This window comes from Fusarium solani (assembly GCF_023522795.1).
Source record: "Fusarium solani strain SB1 chromosome Unknown bctg00000004, whole genome shotgun sequence".
Taxonomy (NCBI): Eukaryota; Fungi; Ascomycota; class Sordariomycetes; order Hypocreales; family Nectriaceae; genus Fusarium; species Fusarium solani.
Genome location: NW_027072152.1, coordinates 944,093 through 963,727, shown reverse-complemented (window position 1 = coordinate 963,727; position 19,635 = coordinate 944,093). Strand labels below are relative to the sequence as shown.

General features: G+C 53.9%; 9 protein-coding genes across 9 annotated transcripts; 6 read left to right on the top strand and 3 right to left on the bottom strand.

Moving 5' to 3' along the window:
- Window positions 1–179: 179 nt before the first annotated feature.
- Window positions 180–2,589, top strand: MRS44_007379 (uncharacterized protein; the record flags this gene model as incomplete). The annotated part of the gene is made up of 3 exons (XM_046279606.2): window positions 180–252; window positions 305–462; window positions 520–2,589. The coding sequence occupies 3 exons, from the start codon at window positions 180–182 to the stop codon at window positions 2,587–2,589; spliced, it is 2,301 nt and encodes a 766-aa protein (XP_046129085.1).
- Window positions 2,590–3,146: 557 nt separating this feature from the next.
- On the top strand, window positions 3,147–5,069 carry MRS44_007378 (uncharacterized protein; the record flags this gene model as incomplete). The annotated part of the gene is made up of 1 exon (XM_046276986.2): window positions 3,147–5,069. One exon carries the CDS (start codon window positions 3,147–3,149, stop codon window positions 5,067–5,069), a length of 1,923 nt encoding a protein of 640 aa, XP_046129086.1.
- A 1,966-nt stretch (window positions 5,070–7,035) lies between these two features.
- Window positions 7,036–9,051, bottom strand: MRS44_007377 (uncharacterized protein; the record flags this gene model as incomplete). The annotated part of the gene is made up of 5 exons (XM_065620508.1): window positions 7,036–7,259; window positions 7,344–7,463; window positions 7,515–7,919; window positions 7,979–8,759; window positions 8,989–9,051. 5 exons carry the CDS (start codon window positions 9,049–9,051, stop codon window positions 7,036–7,038), a joined length of 1,593 nt encoding a protein of 530 aa, XP_065476580.1.
- Window positions 9,052–9,359: 308 nt separating this feature from the next.
- On the top strand, window positions 9,360–9,864 carry MRS44_007376 (uncharacterized protein; the record flags this gene model as incomplete). The annotated part of the gene is made up of 2 exons (XM_065620507.1): window positions 9,360–9,474; window positions 9,527–9,864. The coding sequence occupies 2 exons, from the start codon at window positions 9,360–9,362 to the stop codon at window positions 9,862–9,864; spliced, it is 453 nt and encodes a 150-aa protein (XP_065476579.1).
- Window positions 9,865–10,158: 294 nt separating this feature from the next.
- MRS44_007375 (uncharacterized protein) lies at window positions 10,159–11,346 on the bottom strand (the record flags this gene model as incomplete). The annotated part of the gene is made up of 2 exons (XM_065620506.1): window positions 10,159–10,669; window positions 10,718–11,346. The coding sequence occupies 2 exons, from the start codon at window positions 11,344–11,346 to the stop codon at window positions 10,159–10,161; spliced, it is 1,140 nt and encodes a 379-aa protein (XP_065476578.1).
- Window positions 11,347–11,562: 216 nt separating this feature from the next.
- Window positions 11,563–12,120, top strand: MRS44_007374 (uncharacterized protein; the record flags this gene model as incomplete). The annotated part of the gene is made up of 2 exons (XM_065620505.1): window positions 11,563–11,674; window positions 11,858–12,120. The coding sequence occupies 2 exons, from the start codon at window positions 11,563–11,565 to the stop codon at window positions 12,118–12,120; spliced, it is 375 nt and encodes a 124-aa protein (XP_065476577.1).
- A 1,082-nt stretch (window positions 12,121–13,202) lies between these two features.
- On the top strand, window positions 13,203–14,943 carry MRS44_007373 (uncharacterized protein; the record flags this gene model as incomplete). Its single annotated transcript, XM_065620504.1, has 5 exons — window positions 13,203–13,427; window positions 13,477–13,506; window positions 14,292–14,456; window positions 14,506–14,579; window positions 14,627–14,888. Coding segments are annotated over 5 exons (756 nt in total), but the record flags the coding sequence as incomplete, so codon positions are not given.
- Window positions 14,944–15,740: 797 nt separating this feature from the next.
- Window positions 15,741–16,623, bottom strand: MRS44_007372 (uncharacterized protein; the record flags this gene model as incomplete). The annotated part of the gene is made up of 3 exons (XM_046276987.2): window positions 15,741–15,967; window positions 16,022–16,414; window positions 16,599–16,623. The coding sequence occupies 3 exons, from the start codon at window positions 16,621–16,623 to the stop codon at window positions 15,741–15,743; spliced, it is 645 nt and encodes a 214-aa protein (XP_046129092.1).
- A 1,131-nt stretch (window positions 16,624–17,754) lies between these two features.
- On the top strand, window positions 17,755–18,508 carry MRS44_007371 (uncharacterized protein; the record flags this gene model as incomplete). Its single annotated transcript, XM_046274043.2, has 2 exons — window positions 17,755–17,802; window positions 17,873–18,508. The coding sequence occupies 2 exons, from the start codon at window positions 17,755–17,757 to the stop codon at window positions 18,506–18,508; spliced, it is 684 nt and encodes a 227-aa protein (XP_046129093.1).
- Window positions 18,509–19,635: the final 1,127 nt, after the last annotated feature.

Below are 19,635 nucleotides of genomic sequence, written 5' to 3'. Positions count from 1 at the left end.
CGTCAAGCTCCCTCCTTCAAGCTCCCCTCCAGCTCTTACGAGTCGACTGCCCCTCACCCCGCCCTTCTCCCCGCCTGCTCCGTGCTCCCCACGCTCTCTGACGAAAACTCTGCTTCTAACCTCTACAATAGCATCTTCCAATCCAAAAGAATCATCCAGAGTACGGATAAACCGCCAAGATGGTTCAGTCCGCGATCCTCGGTTTCCCCCGTATGGGTGTCAACCGTGACCTGAAGAAGGCCACCGAAGCTTGTCAGTCTCACTGAAAAATACCTGTCCGAGCCTCACCGCTAACAAAGCTTAGACTGGGGTGGAAAGATCTCCCAGGCTGACCTCCTCGCTGAGGCCAAGCGCCTCCGTCTTGCCCACTGGAAGATCCAGCAGGATGCCGGTGTCGACGTCATCCCCAGCAACGACTTCGCCCTCTACGACCAGGTCCTTCACCAGATCCAGGACTTTGGCGTATGTTCACCTCACAACATTCTCATGTCGTAAGCATGTGCTGACCCCACCTCTCAGGCCGTTCCCGAGCGATACACCAAGGATGGTCTTGACCCCATTGACCAGTACTTCGCCATGGGCCGTGGCCACCAGAAGGAGGGCGTTGATGTCCCCTCTCTGGAGATGGTCAAGTGGTTCGACTCCAACTACCACTACGTGAAGCCTACCCTCCAGGACAACCAGACCTTCACTCTCACTGCCAGCCCCAAGGCTGTCAACGAGTTCAAGGAGGCCAAGGAGGCTGGCATCCCCACCCGCCCCGTCCTCGTTGGTCCCGTCTCCTTCCTCCACCTCGGCAAGGCCGACCGTGGTCAGTCTGTCGACCCCATCGACCTCCTCGAGAAGCTTCTGCCCGTCTACGAGCAGCTCCTTACCCAGCTCAAGGAGGCTGGTGCCGAGACTGTCCAGATCGATGAGCCCGTCCTCGTCTTCGATCTCCCCGCCAAGACCAAGGCTGCCTTCAAGCCCGCCTATGAGAAGTTCGCCAGCCTGGGTGACAAGATCCCCAAGCTCGTCTTCACCACCTACTTCGGTGACATCGTCCACAACCTTGACCTCCTCCCCAAGGACGTCTATGGTGTCCACATCGACCTTGTCCGCAACCCCGAGCAGCTCGAGACCGTCCTCGGTGCCCTCGGCCCCAAGACTGTCCTCTCTGCTGGTGTCGTCGACGGCCGCAACATCTGGAAGACCAACCTGAAGCGCGCCATCGAGATTGTCGAGACTGCCATCCAGAAGCTCGGCAAGGACCGCGTCATTGCCGCCACCTCCTCCTCCCTCCTCCACACCCCTCACACTCTTGCCAGCGAGAAGAAGCTGGACCCCGAGGTTGCCGACTGGTTCTCTTTCGCCACTGAGAAGGCTTCCGAGATTGCTCTCATTGCCAAGGCTGTTACTGAGGGCCCTGCTGCCGTCCGTGAGCAGCTTGAGGCCAACGCCAAGTCCATCCAGGCTCGTGCCACCTCTCCCCGAACCAACAACCCCCAGGTCAAGGACCGCCAGTCCAAGATCACCGAGCAGGACTACAACCGCAAGAGCGAGTTCCCTGCCCGTATCAGCCAGCAGCAGAAGAAGCTGAACCTCCCTCTCTTCCCCACCACCACCATCGGCTCCTTCCCCCAGACCAAGGAGATCCGTGTCCAGCGAAACAAGTTCACCAAGGGCGAGATCACCCTTGAGGAGTACGACCGCTTCATCGAGAAGGAGATTGATGAGAACATCAAGATCCAGGAGGAGCTTGGCCTTGATGTCTTCGTCCACGGTGAGCCCGAGCGAAACGACATGGTCCAGTTCTTCGGTGAGCGCCTGGATGGTTATACCTTCACCACCCACGCCTGGGTTCAGTCTTACGGCTCCCGATGCGTCCGACCTCCCATCATTGTCGGTGACATCTCCCGCCCTGCCCCCATGACCGTCAAGGAGTCCAAGTACGCCGTTACCGTCTCCAGCAAGCCCATGAAGGGTATGCTCACTGGTCCCGTCACCTGCCTCCGATGGTCTTTCCCCCGTGACGACGTCCACCAGTCCGTCCAGGCTGAGCAGCTTGCTCTTGCCCTCCGTGACGAGGTCGTCGACCTTGAGAAGGCCGGTGTCGACGTCATCCAGGTCGATGAGCCCGCTCTCCGTGAGGGTCTCCCTCTCCGCTCCGGTGAGGAGCGTGACGCCTACCTCAAGTGGGCTGTCAAGGCCTTCCGCCTGTCCACCACTGGTGTCGAGGACTCCACTCAGATCCACTCCCACTTCTGCTACTCTGAGTTCCAGGACTTCTTCCACGCCATCGCTGCCCTCGATGCCGATGTTCTGTCCATCGAGAACAGCAAGTCTGACGCCAAGCTCCTCCGAGTCTTCGTCGACTCTGCCTACCCCCGCCACATCGGCCCTGGTGTCTACGACATCCACTCCCCTCGTGTCCCCAGCGAGCAGGAGATCAAGGACCGCATCGAGGAGATGCTCCAGTTCCTCAAGCCTGAGCAGCTCTGGATCGACCCTGACTGCGGTCTCAAGACCCGCCAGTGGAAGGAGACCAAGGAGGCTCTTAGCAACATGGTTAACGCCGCTAAGTTCTTCCGCGCCAAGTACGCCCAGTAAATATCAACCCATGCTGTGTGCTTGAGGGTTGAAGGGGACGGTGGCGTACGGTGATGATGATGATGACTGTGTTAATAAGGAGTGTGCTTTTTTGTGGAGGCTGAATCTGCGGATCAGCTACGATTTCAACATCGGCGTTTGGGGCTGGTCAAAAAAGACCAGTAGTGTTTGTGGAATCCCAAAAGTTAACCTACGGATACGGAATGATATTGGGAATGGGACGGATGGTTTGGCGAGCATTCAACATTTGCATATACCCTCCCAATTGGGAGCAGATGGAGGTCTAAAATCAACAAATTGACCTATTTTTCATGATTATGAAACCTTTTTGCCAACATGCTTTACTGTGATCTGAGTGTCTTTTGCAAAGTGAATTGTCTCATGTGTATCTCAACGTTGTGCACTTGTAGTGTTGTTGGCGCTCGTCGTGTCAAACATGAGGGGTCACGTGCTCACGCGTGTCAGGAGGCCCCACGTCACAACACGCTCGCCTCGTCTCTCAGGCGAAGAATACAATTGACACACGCAATCAGCACCTTGGTGTGTCGCCCGCCAGGATGCCTCCCATCGTCATCCTAGACTCTGATGATGACGAGGACCATGGTTATTCCCCGCCGCGAAGTCCAAGGGGGCCGATCTCGCCTGATAGAGCTGAGGCTGCAGCGAGTCATTCTTCAGGGCGTGTAAGCCGCGCGACAACATCAACAGATCCGTCCTTCTTCCGAAATATTTACGACGAGCAGAGTGATGCCGCTCGAACTTATGTTCCAGAAGGGACGACCCGATCTTATGACCAGGATCGACTCTCAAGCTCAGAAATGACAGCGCCAGCACCTTTCAAGCGTACCATAACAGGACTGGTTGAACCATCGTCGCTCGTCTCTGTCACAGACCGTACAGGCGCAAAACCGCAAAAGGCACCGTATGGAAACACCCCGGATGAATTCACACAGGCGTCAACACCAGGGAGAAAGAAGGCACCCACGGCCGTTATGGATGATCCCTGGGATGTTCCAAGCTCTCCTGAAGTTGGGCAGAGACGCCCGAAAACGAAGATTCGCATTAAGCGCCGAGAGCCACAGCAGACTTTGGGGTCAACTTCAAAAACCACATGGGACTTGCTAAACACGAAGTCTGGGAGGAATCCAGAGCCAGTCCATGACGGGCTAGAGATCTCGCCATCGGGGAGGAGAAAGCGAAGGAAGTTGGAATATCCAGAAGCATCTCTTCAAGGATCCAATGAAGTCGATCTGGTCACCATCCCCTTCAGCAACGACAATGAAGGACGAGAATCGCAGCCAGAGCCAACGCCCAGCATGCTTCCGCCTACGCTACCGGTCATGGACGATGTTTCCTTCTACATCGCCCCAAAACCCTTGACCGAAACTCAAAAGATGGAGTACGAGAGTGTGCATATGCCATCCAGCGACAGCCTAAATCAACCATTACCCCCGATTTATCAGTTCAATATCCAAAACATTGGTTCAAGCGACGAGGCAACCAACGTCAACACGCCTCGGAGCAACGGAACTTGCCTGATGAGCACTGCTCCAATGCCCAGCACGGCCCCGATGCCCTCGAGTATGATGGACCCGCTGAGGATGGCGACTGGGCAGTCTGTTGGACTAAGATGGGATTCGTCACCCGACGTCATTGCTGGGGGCGAGTCACCGCCGAGGGAAAAGCAGCCGAGACAGCGAGAGCGTCAGAGACGTGAGAGTCCGGCTGAGCCAGTGGTTTATGAGGTGCCAGAGCCGACCAGAGTCGACCAACCAGAATTACCAGCTGTGGAGGAGACGAGGCCAGTTCACAACGAGCCGCAACACCTGGAACCTCCAGCAGAGCCCCTGGTAGAACCTCCGACAGAGCCTCCTGCAGAGATTCCCACGGAACCAGTCACGAAACCACCCGCCAAAGCAAAGAAGCCGAGAGGGCGACCAAAGAAAAAGGCAGCAGCAGAAGAAGTGATACCGGCGGATCAACCAGAAGGGACACCCGTCACGAAGCCAAAGAAGAAAAGAGGCAGGCCACGGAAGGCAGATCAACCTGCAACAGAAACGAAGGAACCGAGTCCACAAGTCGAGCAGCCGTCAATTAATGATACAGTTCCTTCCACCAAGGTCACAAAGCGATCTGCGGCGAAGTTTGAAGCACATCATCAAGTCGAGGAGGTCAAGGTCGACGATGAGCAGGAAGAGGAGAGCAAAGAGGCAATGGATAGCCGAGAAGACAAGTCTGTGTTGCAGGAATCCAGACCAACCTCCATGAACAAGGTCGATCCCAGCGAGGACGAGATTTCTAAGCCTCTAGAAGATACAACAACACCAAGAAAGGAAGAGAAAGAGGAGAAGCCAGCAGTCGTAAGTAAGACTACGACTCCCTCTCGAGGACTATCGGCAATCCTCAACAAGCCGGTCTACCGAGTTGGCCTGAGCAAGAAGTCAAGAATTGCTCCTCTATTGAAATGTCTACGCAAATGACCGCATTTGGAAACTACAGGAAACGCCTGTAACCCAGAACATGGCTCGATCTGGTGTCCATGGCGACTTTGGCCTGTCGATATGGGCATTGGATTGGTTGTATTGTTAGGATATACGACCAACAGGCTATTCATGGCCAAAGGCTGAGCGTGTGTCTGAGATAAATAGAGGTTTGGACGAGAAACGAGTACATCTAGAATACCCAACATAGTTCACGATCATGACATGCAGTTTCCTGAAGCTTTTGTATGAATCTAAGTCAACCTTGTAACATATATCGGCAATACGGAGCTGTGTATATAGTTCATTTCACGGATGTCTAAGCTCTGGGATGTCACATTGACAAACGTGTTCAACAACTTCTTTAAGATGTAAGCACCCTTCGAGTTTGAAGGATAGTCTATGCAGCGCCTCTCACTCAACAGCAGCTAGACCGCGTCACAGACTTTTCTGTTTGGTCACAGAGAGAAGTCTCAGGTTAGGGAAACATCGCCAAACCAGCAAAGTCTTGTAGCTGAACCAGTTTGATGATCCCAGACACGCTCATCAAAGATTCCTGTTTCTAAGCATACATTTTTATGCTGAAAACAAGGCTAGGAGTGCTCCTAAAACAAGCCTTCTTTACCATCACCATGTTGTGTGTTTTCGTCGGTTGTTCGTTATTGCCAACCAAGACGTGTTTTTAGCCAACAGATAGGGAAAACTGTCCCGGAAACAAACCCCGGAGCAGAAAAACTTCCATGATATGAAAACAAAAGCTATTTCGTAGTCCCTGGTTGCTGATTGCCAATTACGTATGTTTAATCCCCGCCCCGAATTGCTATTGCTTGCTCGTACAACAAGTCTACTTGCAAGCAGAACAACCACAACAGCGAGTACCAACACCAGCACACAATACAGAATAATACATCACTTCTGTTTATCAACCAGACCCTACTAGGAGCTCTCCTACCCAGGAAAAGTACAAATACCCCTGACGTCTCCCAACTTTCACCAACTTCTTCTCCTCATCAGCACATACTACTACTTAACTCAGCTCACAACTACTCAACTCAAGATCACTCAACTCGCAACAACTCAGCTAACAACTTTCACTTTCTAACTAAACCCGCTCTTCACAATCATGTCCGGAAAGGAGAACGACAAGAAGGTCGACTGGACCCAAGACGCCAAGGCCCGCATCATGGCGGCCAATGTGAGTTGCCCACAGCAAAGCCCTATGAGCCCCAAATGAAAAGATGTCTAACACTCCAGTATAGGCCAAGTCTAGCAACGATCCTGAGTTTGCCAAGCAGGCTCAGTCGGAGGCTGACAAGGCTGAGCATGCCAAGGCTCAGGCTGGCGAGCAGGGCAAGGAGGGCGAGAAGAAGTGAAGGCATGATATGGCATGGGCGATGTGAAAGATAGCAAGACTAGGGGTGGAAGTAGACAAGGACTGAGGATATGAGAAGCTATGAAAGGGGCCTGTTTACCAATTGTTCTACATCGAGGAGCTAGTCAGACTCAAAGCAGCATCTCATCCTCTCATACAAGTACCACATTAACCCCTTCAAATGCTCCAGTAAACAGGCATCCGGAGCAACTCATTTAGGCATATTCAGGTAGTATGGTCTTTCAAGGGGCTGTTTATTGTCGCTACATTCTCCCTAGTCCAAGGGGATCCCCGTCACCATTCATTCGCCGTGTGGCCACCATAACCTCCCTTCTCAGCCGTCATTGGGTTGACCAAGTTAAAATCATTCGCCGTCTCACCGCTCAATGCGAAGATGACGACGAGATGAGAGGGATACAATAGATAATAAACAGACAAAGTCAACACATGGTTCCAAAAAAACGCCCTTTCATAATGCATGCATCTGTGCCCGTATTTGCCCAGGGGTAATCATCCAGAGTTACCCAAGGTAAAAGTCCCAAACCCCCACCAACCGGGATATCTGTTTTTCATACATCTTTCGGTCAGGAGTTCTCAGATCCTGCCCTCGTCTTCGAGCGAGTCGATGTGTTTCTTGATAAATTCAAACGATGAAAAGAAGATGGCGTTCACCACGCAGGAGCGGGTCATGGAGACTCCAAGGCCGCGATACATGTGCCGCTTAAAGAATTCGATCTTGGGTCCTGGCTCGACCGTTTGGCCTTTGGAATAGAGGAGGGAGTTGCGCTGGTAGATGCTCTTGGCGGAGTCGATGGGGTCTACACATATTGTCAGTATACAAAACGAGCAACAACTTCAAGACTGCTTACATATCATAGCCCAAGAGACCAGCCCACACATACCCCCGGCGGCTACAACGGCCGCCTTATTACTGTTAGGATGATCGCCAGCCAAGGTGTTTCCGACCTGTTTCCCGCTTTCATACACCATAAAATAAATGGCCGTTCCCAAAGTATCGCGTACTAGGGAGTCCGTTAGCATCGACAGCCCCGTGATTTGTACAAATCACATACATAGATGAAGTTTAAAGCCAGTGTAGAGTCCCAACACGCCGCGGTGCTTAATTATGTTGGCCATTGTCCGCAGCGTGCCCTTGTTCTGATAGCTAGCAGCCACAGCGTGACTACCTCCATTGGTGACACCCCGCTCAGCGAGCAGGACAGAAACCTGGGCGCTGAGTTTTGTGAGCTCGAAGGGACATGCGAGGAATGTTATGGCGGAACCAGCAGTCGCGCCAGCGGCCCCAAAGCATGCGACTGAGTAGAGATTCGGGTATGTACCGCGTTGATTGACGTGGCCGATGATGTCGAATCCGAAATTTCGTTTTACCCAGCTGGAATAGGAGTATTTGGCGCGTTGGTAGATCGAGAAGGAGACGGTACGGACGAGGGTGATACTGGCCATCGGGGCCGTGACGCCTACAATACTCAGGTTAGAGAAAGGAATAAACAGGTGATCTCAATTGGCTGTGTTATACCTCGAAAAAAGCCACCGAGTTTTTCATTTGCGTAGGTATGCCGCACGCAATCAAGAAATCCCTTGTAGTGGTATGTCTGCATGCGCGTCTTGACACTATCGAGAGGAAACGCAGCGAGGGTGGAGAAGACGCTGGATGAGCTGGCCGAGATCTCGGTTCGATATCGTTTGATGAATCGGTGGTAGGAATGGTTCTTTGGTGTTGCGGTGACGGCGGCGCCCGTCGCGGTCATGGCCGTCGTCTCGCCATCGCGTCGCCCTCCAGCGCCGTCGGGCATGATGATTGCAGAGCTTGCAGCCGGGGATGGGAATGACGACGATGACGATTGATGGCCTGTAACATCTTGGTGGGCCAGTCGAGCTTCAGCAGTCATTGCTTCCTCCCGCTCTCGGGGGAGAGAGCAATTGAGCCTCAGACCAGAGGGCGCCGAGGGGGTAGGCCAGGCCAAGAGACGACGGGAGGCCTGAGCGAGAATCGAGTTGCGAAGTCGGTTTTGCTTGGCAGCAGCTGTTATTCGGAGGCGCGGTCGAAACACGGCCTGTCGCGGACAGCCGCAGGGTCCATTCAGACGCGAGACACCAGAGAGCCGAGTGTAGAGACGATGGGGGAAAATCGACGGAGGGGTTCGAGGGCCCAGTTTCGGAGGTCGGGGGTCGGAGCGGCGGCGGGTTATCGGGTGGTGGGCGGCTCTTTCTCTCTGCTCGGGCGCTCGGGCGTCCGGGTGCCCGCGGCAGACGGCGGCGGCGAACGGCAGCGGGCAGTGGATGCCAAGTTGCAACTTCTGGACAAACAGTCAAATTAGGGGGGAAGGGGAATGAAAGATGAAGGTTGGAGAGTTGAGGTCTGTGGTAGCGAGGGTGGAGATATGTATTCAAGTACCTATCAATTGGTCTGCCAGACGGGAAGAAAGGCGCGGGGGAGAAAGAACGGGTCATGTCTCTCTTGCGAACCTCAAAGTGCCAATGTACAAATCCTCGGATATGGAAAGCGCGGGCACCTCAGAGGCTGACCTCGCTTATCGTGGGGGAGAGACGAAATGGAAGCCACTGTCTGCGGGGTTCGCCCCCCTCCATCTCAAGGCACGTCGTCCCTGGAAGCAGCGTGTCTTCAGGGCCTACGTCCGCTGAAAGACTTCCTCGGCGCCCTGTAAGGCCATCAAGATCGGTTGTTGGTGTCCGACGACTGGACCTTGTTCGTTGGTACAGGCACTAACTGCCGAGTGCTTCATCACATGCTTTCACTAGTTCCTCTACTTGCTGCGTTGCATTTCTCGTTTCTTTTCCAATGATGGACCACTTTCAGCTGCATTTCTGAGCCTGTTGCGTGGTTGTTCTCCTCCAGCTTGTTCAACTCCAAGACTCAACATCAAACATATCCCATCATGGGACGAAACGTCCCTTCCGACATCATGTGCCCCGGAATGCTCCGAACTCGAATCATCCCAATGCCTTTGCCGTTTCTCAACCGAAGCTCTGTGGAATCAGGCGGACTTTCAAGTCCGGATACTTGATCATCCAATAGCCGCGGGCGCAAATCCTCTCCCCGCAGTCACAGCAACACTCTGGCTCGGGTTGGACAGCCGCGTTAACCCCCCGACGCCCATGATGACATGTCAAAGAGTCCAGCCCGCTCCAGTGCCGCTCATCACGGTCGGCAACAACCCTTACACTCCCGGAACTCTCATGATCTGCACCAGATCTGTGCATCCGACCCCCTTTGACCCCGGCACTCATGCATCCCCCGCCATCCATCAAAACTCCAGCCAAGGTAAACCGCGGCTTACTCTGCTTCACATCACCACGCCTCACAACTACATGTCGCCCGAGCCCACACGGCATAAGCCCAAGTCTGCCACGTTCTGCACGAATGCCGCCATGTTTGCCTAGTCACACAGGGGTTAAACCATTCTCTTGTCAGCTCGTATGCCACCATGATATATTCTACTCGGGGAAAAGACGTCATCCCTCCTCCTGTGGAGGATTGGCAAGGCAACGGATCGCCATGGAGAACCTGCTCGCGCCTCTCGTTTGTGGTGTCACTGGCGTGAGGTCAGCAGCAGGGCTCGGCTTGCCTCTGGATGGTCTGTTCCCCGGCGAGCTCAACAAGTGAGTACTCGACGAAATCCCAGATACTCGATCTTCTAGACTCTACATGCTCCATGCGCCAGTTTTCCCAAGAGCTCAAGATCCAGACTTTTCCTCGGCTGGGGTCTCCTCTGCTAGGGTCTCCTCTGCTGAGACCTCCTCGACTGGAGTCTCGGCTGGAGTGTCTTCTGCTGGTGTATCGGCGCCTGGAGTGCCAAAGTTCGATGTGCCGTGTAGTGCAGCCAGACGAGCGTCTTCCTTCTCTGATCGGATAGCTTCTGTCTCCTTCCTGAGCTTCTCCAGGTTCCACACGTCGTCGTCCTCGTCGTCTGTGGCCTCTGAATCGTCCTCGTCTCTCCACTTGCCACTCTCGAAGAGGGCACGTCCAGTGTTTTCCTTAGCCTTGCGCAACTGTTCCTCGGCGGCCTTCTTGTTCAGACGCTCCTTCTTCCATTTGGCAAAAGTCTCAGGCGTCACCGGCGTCAAATCGCCAGTCAACTTGTGTCGCTCCGACTCCAGGAAGTCTTCCAGCGTCAGGGTCTTGAGTGGCGACTTGTCCAGGAGTGCCTTTTCGGCCGCTCTCTGTTCCTTGGTCTTCAGAACGAATCTGTATCCAATTAGCATGCTTGGTATTACATATCAAGACAAGGTATACGTACCCAGGGGGAGAGCATGCTTGTACATGCACTTGTCGCCGCCATTGGGACAAATCCAGAACCAGCCGTATTTGCCATCCTCAATGGCCTCGATAAAGTACTTGCACACCTTGTCGGTGGTTGTCCGTTGGTTACCCTTCTTGGACAGAACAACCTTTCGAAGCTTCTCTTCATCCCAGTCTGCAGAAGTCTCGGCCTTCTTAGTTTCCTCCTCTTCTTTTCGGGTGTCGCTGTACAGGTTCTTCTTCTCCGTCTTGCGCTCGATGGCCAGATCGTGTGCAAACTTGCACTTCCTTCCCTTCTCACAGTTGCCTTTCTTGTAAAAGATGCATACAACTGTCTTGGGGTCGACGCCGAAAGGCACCTTCTGAACCTGAGCGGGCTTGTTCAACAATGCCTCTGTCTCCCTACGGGCCTCCTCGGCGGCCTTCTTCTCGCGCTCACGGGCTTCCTTCTCAGCCTGCTTACGCTTCTCCTCTGCACTGCCACTGTTCTTGAGGTTCGCCGACATACGGGCAATTTCCTTCTTGGCAGCACCACCCTTTTTATTCTTCATACCAAAAGTCCGGTCCTCGACCGACTTGGTCGCCTTCTTAGGGACGGGCTCCTTGCCCTTCTTGGGAGGCATGATGGGCGGTCGGTGGCGGGGTAATCGTTCGAAGTAAAGACGAGCCGGATGCGCTCAACAGTCGATTCGATCGAAAATCGTTTCCGGTGCCGTGTTTCCTAGGTTTCCCAGTTGTGCAAAGCCGAAACCAATGCCACCAGATGGGAAAAAAGATGGGTGTTAAAGATTGCTGATAGTTGGTGGGCTGGGCTGTCTTGGGTGGAGGATGAAGTCACAATGAGTCACGTGCGCGGCAGTCCTGCCCAAGACTTTTTTTTTGGTGGATTCGTCCCCAGGCCGCGAGTCGGGGGTCAGATTCTGGCGGGCAGTCCGGCGCCAGTTGACACGAGTACGTACCTCTCAAAGCCCCTAACGTGACGCTTACCTCAGTGGCCGAAGCGACCAAAGCTCCATCTGGCCAGTTGGATAGCTCCCATCACCATCTCCAGATTCGCGTGCACTCGAGTTTCGCCTTCTTCCTTGAATTTGCAGACATCGCATTTACGTGCGCAGGCTATTCTGACAATTACAGGCATTACTGGTAAACAACGAGTCCCAGTGCCCGTATCGCGCAAAGCAGTCGCTGACCTCACGAAGCTCCCAGTGCCAACCGTCTTCTCTCGATCCCTCGATTCAACCGCAACGATGATTTCCGACGGCGATCTTTACCGACTAGCCATCTTTCTCGGCACCACATCAATGATTCTCATTGTCGTCTACCATTTCCTCGAGATCAACGCCGTGAAAGAGGTCGAGGCTCCGAAGAAGGGAAGCTCCAAGCAAGCTGCGCTATGATGGTCTTTCGCCATGGTTGATAGCGCATTGTACAATTTCACCATTGGGACATTTATTCTGCAGAAGAGGGCTGCTCGGCGTTAAAGGAACTTGTTGAAAGATTCGAGTCCATTCTGGACCTAGACAAAAGATCGATGCAATAAGGGGAAGAATCACTCAGAGGTTTGCGTGGCAGTGAACGTTCCGGTTTTCGACACATCCGTATTACATACGACGCGTTTTCGACGACTGCATCTACAAAGGATGAGCTTCAAAGACTGCCTGGCTTGGGACTCGGAGTGCGCCAGAGCATAACCTCAAAGTCTCTTGAAAGCGATCTCACATTGTTCGTTACCTCGGACCGATTCCATAGCAACCCAAACAAGCTATTTTCGTTCAACCTCTCTTTCATCAATCTTCTCCTCTTTGTTATTACAATTCCAATGACCTTGCATGAAACACAGAGGTCTCTGCGAGCTGGCCATCGTTGGTGTTGTCCTTTCAATGCATAGGCCTCCATCCCATCCACTGATTGGCGCTGCATGTTGTCGTTGTGGCGATTTGTGGCTAAGCACGGCCCAAAGTAGACTAGCGCACCGGCGACGCCTTAAGCGACCCGCGTGCCTGCGCGCTCAGCTCCTTAGGCAGGCATCGGAAGGAGCAAGAAGCAACGCCCACCCCGTGTTTTTCTACGCATCTGTCCCTCTCTCCAACTCCCTCTTCTCCTCCTCCATCTTTCAACCCAACTCCAAACAAAGCACGCCCACATCTCAACCAACTTCTACTTCTTTCACCGGCCCGCCTTAATCCCTGCGCGCCGTTTCTTTCATCCCTTTCAATCACCCGAACGCACCTTGCGAACACCTTTCTCTTCTTCACACCTTGCGACTCTACGCGCCGTCGTTGACATCAAGCCTTTGTCATCGCCTCATTTCCGCATCGCGCCTTTGACACCAGACAAAACGTGTCATTCGATCTACCTGCTGATCTGACCGCTATATCAGCCAGAACAGCATCGATCCTCGACCCGAAAGGCATACCATTGCCTCTCATCTTTTTTTCATTGACCCAACCTCACCAACATTTTCACACCAACAAACACAATGTCTGGCAAGCTCGACCAAGCTCTTGAGGACATCACTCAGGCCCAGCACCGCAGCGCTCGCCGTCGCAACAACCCGCGCCGTTCCACTGGACGCCCCGCCCCAGCCGCGCCTGTCGGAGGTATCCAGAAGAACTCGAAGCCCGCTCGCGGTGCTGGCGCAAAGCCCGTTCCGGCAAAGGCGACCCCCACCAACAGTGACAGCAAGATTATCGTCAGCAATCTGGTAAGATTCCCAACCGCTCTTGGCATGGCCCCTCACTAACGCGTCACAGCCTAAGGACGTCTCGGAGCAGCAGATTAAGGTATGTCTCCGCTGTGGCTCTTGATGCCCCGGACTTTGTTCGACCTGTTCTTCATCGCCGCTCTCCTTTTTGCCTTTCGACGTCGCGTCTTATCGGCTAGTCTATCGACTCAGCCCGCTGGCCCGGAGCTATCGGACGCCCATTCTCCTTCCTCGACGAAAAGTGCCTGGAACATGGTAACTGTCGGAAGTTGAGAACATCCTTGTCGCGCGATGATTTCGCAGGAAATGCCTGGTCAGCTTTCCTTGCTTGTATAGCGCCGGCTCCAACGGATGGAGGCTTGTCGAAACGATATGCGCATTCCACCAGCCACGGCCAGCGATTTCCTTCGGATGAAACCGTCTCTGAAATCCCGCGCCGACCTCAGTGAGCAAGCAGTGAGCACATGCACAGAATCCTCGAGGATCCGGAGTATTCGATCATCCCTCGGCCATATGCGAACTTGGGCTTTTAGAAACATGTCGTTCGTCTTTCTGGCAGTTGATCTGTCGAGTTACTACGCCGGTATAGAACTTGGGCTGGGATCCCGAGATGTGGGCTGTGCTTTTGAAATGAGAACCGTGTGGGTGGTCTCTCATGCTCCAATTGATCACCAAAGCCCCAGGTGGGCAACGAGGATTCTAGCATCGGCTTACTGCTCTGCTCGCTGGCCACCCGCCCGCAATGACTGCCAAACCCTGGCGACGTAAAACTCTCCCGGAACTGGAACGATCGAGGCTCGAAGACGGAATGGCGGTTATCGTACAACTACACTTCGGAAGACTAACACTGTTTCCCCCCGATAGGAGTATTTCGTCCAGTCCGTTGGTCCCATCAAGCGAGTCGAGATCTCCTACGGTCCCAACTCGCAAAGCCGTGGTATCGCCAACGTGACCTTCCACAAGTCGGACGGCGCCAGCAAGGCCTTCCAGAAGCTGAACGGTCTTTTGGTTGACAACCGACCTATCAAGGTATGCTCTGGTTAACCCCAATGCTTTCCACAATCTCTAATTTGAATAGATCGAGATCGTTGTCGGAGCCGCCCAGGCCGACAAGGTCATTCCCGCTGTCAAGACTCTCGCTGAGCGCACCACGTAAGTTCATTCACATGAGACCAAGAATTCCGCTAACAAGCAAATAGTAAGCCCAAGGCTCAGCCCAAGTCGGCGGCTGCTGACAAGCACAACGCCGGCGCTGCCAAGGGTGGTGCTGCCAAGGGAGCTGCCGCCAACAAGAAGCGCCGTGGTCGCAACAACCGTCCCGCGAAGAAGACTCGCGAGGAGCTTGACTCAGAGATGAACGACTACTTCGACGCTGCGGCCAACCCCGAGGCCAACAACGCGGCTGCTCCGGCCCCGGCACCAGCTGCCGCTGGCGGTGATGCTGACATGGATGGTATTGCTGTATGTACTTGATGCTATACTTGTCGACGAACGAAGCTAACCACGACAATAGTGAGCAATTTAATTTACGCGAGAAAGAAGGGTATTGCGAGAAATAATTAATAAACATCAAAAACAAGTTGCTATTTGGCACATGCTGAGGACCAAGGACACGCTGGGTTTCCCATGGTTACTGTCACAACAGATTGTTTTTGAGGGAGAGGAAGAGGGGCACTCTGAGGTCGGATAACGGGGCAGCTGGTTTTGCATTTGTTATTGCTTTTGATCTCATTCTACTCCCTCGTCCTGCTACTTGTCGACGAAAGCCCGGTCCAAGCCTTTTCCTAATGGGCCACCAGACCTGACCTGGTGCTGAGCCGGGCTGAGCAGGTGAAATGTATAATAGATGGAATAAGACAAGGTTCCACGCACTTACTTTGCCGACGTGATTTATGTAAAGTTTAAAGGTTAGAAAGGATTAACTTCTGTTGCGAGTTGTCAACCAGTTGCCGGCTGTGAGTGAAAGTTGTCTGGACAAAAGCCATCTACAACAAAAGCCATGTCTCATGGAGTGCAGATTCAGCCAGCCTTGAAACGAGAACCAAGACATTGAACAAGAGGCTCTGGCGCGATACATCATTTCACCAAGACGACAAGAGTTTCACAGCACACAAAAGATTACACCGAGTCATCAAGGAGACAGACATTATTACTTTATACTTTTTCCATTTTTTTCTCCATATCGAAACGGGCAGTGCATTTTCAACGATGGATCCGTAAGAACCAAGTAGCACAACGCCTAAGCCACCCCGCCTGATCCAGTTGTTAAGAGATGCTCCTCTCGATCGCAGCAACAAACATTCGTGCTTCCATTTAGTCCTTCTTCTCGGTGGCCGCAGGGGCAGCGGCGGCAGCAGCGGGCTTGTCAGCCTCCTTCTTGTCGTCACCCTCAAGAGCGGGGATGTCCTCGTCGTCATCATCGTCACCCTCATCGTCGTCGCCTGCTCCCTCGGCGCCGGGGAAACCAGCACCGCCTCCGAGCTTGGAGAAGTCGATGCCACCAAAGTCACCACCCATGTCGCCCATACCGGGCATGCCATCTGTTGTATCCGGTTAGCTTCATGCTGCGCAGCAGTTATCTCAGGTTCACTCACTCATGCCGCCAAACTGAGAGAAGTCATCCTCGGGAGCCTCGTTCTGCTCATCCTCGTCGACCCACTTGTCAAAGTCGGTCTTGAGGAAGTGAACACGCTTGGATTCCTTGAGCAATCGAGGCCAGTACTCCTCCTTGAGCTCCTTCTTGTGAAGCTTGATCTCAATGTTCTTGGCAGTGTGGTTGATCTTGCTCTCGGCGGGGTCGATCTCGCCCCAGAACTCGAGCTCGACGTGGTACTTCCTCTTGAGAGTGGATGAGGTGCCGGTGAAGCTGAGGCTGGTGGGCTTGAGGTCGAGGGTGAGGCCATCCTTGGGCACGTCGGGGACCGTGAGGGTCAGGTAGATGAAGTTCTTGGCGGGGTCGGCGACGGAGGATCGCTGGGCCCAGAGGACTGCGGGGAGAGGGGTTAGCGAGTGCTTCGAAACATTGACACGGAGCGTGAGGAGATGCGATCAGGATGAAGCAATCCCGAGGCAGGTCTTGCTGATTGTCGGTGGGCGCGGCGACAGAGAGCAGGACCGGGCTCGGGAGGGGGAGGCTGGTGATAACACAAGACAGGGCTGTAGGTGACATACCTTCGGGGAAGACAGTGTCAGCCATTGTGATGAAGAGTGTGGGAAAAAGTCGTCAAAGGGTATCTCAAAGTTTTAAGTCAAGAAGGAAAAAAACAGAGAGAAGGAGAAAGGGCGGTTGTTGATGATGCAGTAGCAGAGTGAAGAAGAGTAGAGTGGATGAGTTTTTGGTGGGCGGAGGAGATGCAGGTTTAGCTCAGGCGGCCCCCTTCTGTATTAGCTGTACGGGTAGGTCTAGGTAGCAGGGAGCACTCCGCCCGCTGTGAGGCTTGGAGGGTCCCCGTTGTTTGCTGAAAGAGAAGGCGGCGTAGAATGTGTGAGAAGGGAACAGAACGGCATCGCAGCTGAGGGGCATTTGATGCGGATGTACCTGCTCGCACTGCCGAACCACCGTGGGCAGCAAGGTACCACCCTAGCGCATTGGAGAGAGGTGCCCGCTCTGACGTTGTCACTCCCTGGTACCGCCCATCTCCACTATTTCCGGGCTGGAGCTCCTAGAAGATGCTGGAGGGAGCTTGGATCCATTGCTTGGTCACCTGAAGCGGACATGATGCATAGGAGACAATTAGGTTTGACATATGTTTCCAGAAACTCTAGATAGCATCGCAATCAACTCAATCTGACCTGGCATTCCTGGTTTATCTTCCCTCAGCATACCCGGCCACGGCAGCCTAGCCTAGAGCCTGCCTGGGCGACCCGACCTACACGCGCCCGGCATGTGGATGGCGGGGTAACTGTGCCAGGCACCACCGGCGCAGGCCACAGCGATTCCTCCAGTGGATAAGCCGCCCGTGGTCCCCTGTATGTCCGCCTCCCGTCGGGCCAATCAAATCGCCGTCCTGCCACCCGCCTTTCGTCAGCCTCGAGGCTTGGGCTGGTGTGGTCGAGCCTCACCACCATGACCCAACATCATCCAACGACGAGCTGCGACTGACTCGACGACTAGCGAGACGATATCGAGCCGCCTTCTCGGCTTGTGCGAGGCGAGAATCCTACTCTATCTGAGAAGAACACTGTTCCACCGTTTGTGGCCGAGTTGAACACACCTGAGCCATTTGCTCCGCTCGCTGGCCATCTCCAGTTGCGTCATTGGCGCGGCCATTATAGCTTATCACGAACCCTTCGCTCGACTCCTCCTCGCTACCTCCCGACCGCCACCATGGAGACATTCAGGTCTCTCTTTGCCAAGCCTGATCCTCAGGCCCAGGTACGCTCAGGATCACACACATCCTACCATGGCGTGACCCCGTGCTAACCTGCCACCGTTGCCTCGGTAGATGCGCAAATGCAATGCGTTGATGCGCCAAAACATCCGCAAGATCGATCGAGACATTGCCTCAGTCAAGCAAGTCGAGGCCAAGACCAGGAACCTCATCATCCAGGCCGACCGTCGAGGCCAGCGCGACCCGGCCCGCGCCAAGCAGGCCCAGCAGGAGGTCCGGGACTTTGCGCGCGAGCTCGTCCGGGCGCGCAAGACGTCGGCGCGGCTCGTCACATCCAAGGCGCAGCTCAACTCTGTGCAGATGCAGGTCAACGAGGCGTTTGCGGTGCGCAAGATTGAGGGCTCGATCCGGGCGAGCGTGGGCATCATGAAGGACGTCAACACGCTGATCCGGCTTCCGGAGCTGGCGGGCACCATGCAGGAGCTGAGCGTGGAGCTTATGAAGGCGGGGATTATCGAGGAGATGGTGGAGGACTCATTGCCCGCCGATGGGGATATGCTGATGGAGGACGAGGAGGCCGAGGGAGAAGTGGACAAGGTGCTGGGCGAGATCCTCAAGGACCGCGAGCCCAAGCTTCCTGTGGCGCCTGTGCCAGAGCCGCAGAAGCCCCAGGAGGAGGAGGAAGAAGAGGAGGATGCCGAGGCTATGATGGACCAGATGCGCAACCGATTAGAGGCTCTGCGGAGCTGAGGCGTAGTGGGAAGGGTCGGTTATCTGAGTTTCATCTCGTTGGATGTTTATTGTCATGGGAGGAGTCGGGGTGTCTGGCGCTGTTTCATATTTTGGTATACACTCGATTATACGGCTGCTCTACGTGTCAGAGCTCAAGACTGTGTCGCTCACGTTCTGGTGTATACTTGGTTATGCGCATATACATGGCGATACTTCAGACTCTTCTCGAAACCAGTATACGAGTTGCCTATGTTGCAGAAGCCAAATCCTATCCGTGCTGTAACACTCGAGGGGTTGCCATCTACTTGCCCACTTGCTGTGTATACCTGCTAGATCAGGCCCAGGCGATATGCACATGTCGGAATCTCGCCAGGGGCGTCAGCTTCGGGGGCTCTAAGTTTCCCATACGGGCAGCCGAGTGTCATGCTAGGCATAGCTTGCAACGGCATGAACCCTTATTGTTGAGGTCGATTTGGTGAATCAGGGCGGCTTGAGAGGAATGCAAGTAGATGTCATCAGCGCGGCAAGGCTTCACTTCACGATCAGTCTTTCAAGCACAGAGATACCGATTAGTCTCACTAGAGCAACGTCGACCATTCCATTCTCAACAATACTTCTTGAAAATCAATGACCTATCCCAGTAAAAAGGGATAAGAAGAGGCTCTCATCCTCCCTCTGTAGTGTTATGTAGGGAGAAGGAGGCGTGTTAGGTGATAAGATGAACAACCCGGTAAGTATACAGAGATGATGGTAGTATGGCCGAATGACTCTGTTGTACTAGAGTCCTAAATAGACGTTCATGTCTCGGACTCTGCAGCTTTGAGACGTGTGATTGCGAGTTGTCATGGCTTTCATCTTGCTGTGGTTGTTCTATGACTTACAACAACAAATCCACTCAAGTAACTATACATTACCAAACCTCAACAACTCGGCAGAATTGACGTAACTGCCAAGACCACAAGCTATTATCGACGAATTACATATCGCACATCGTAAATGAACGACTACGACGCAAATAGGCAAATGTGGATGAGAACGGCTCGACATTTACCTACCCTGTAGCAAGTGCCCGATCCGAGCTGGCCTCAATCTCAACATTACAGAAGTTCGTGCGCAAAAGTAGGTACAAACCCTCATCATGCAGG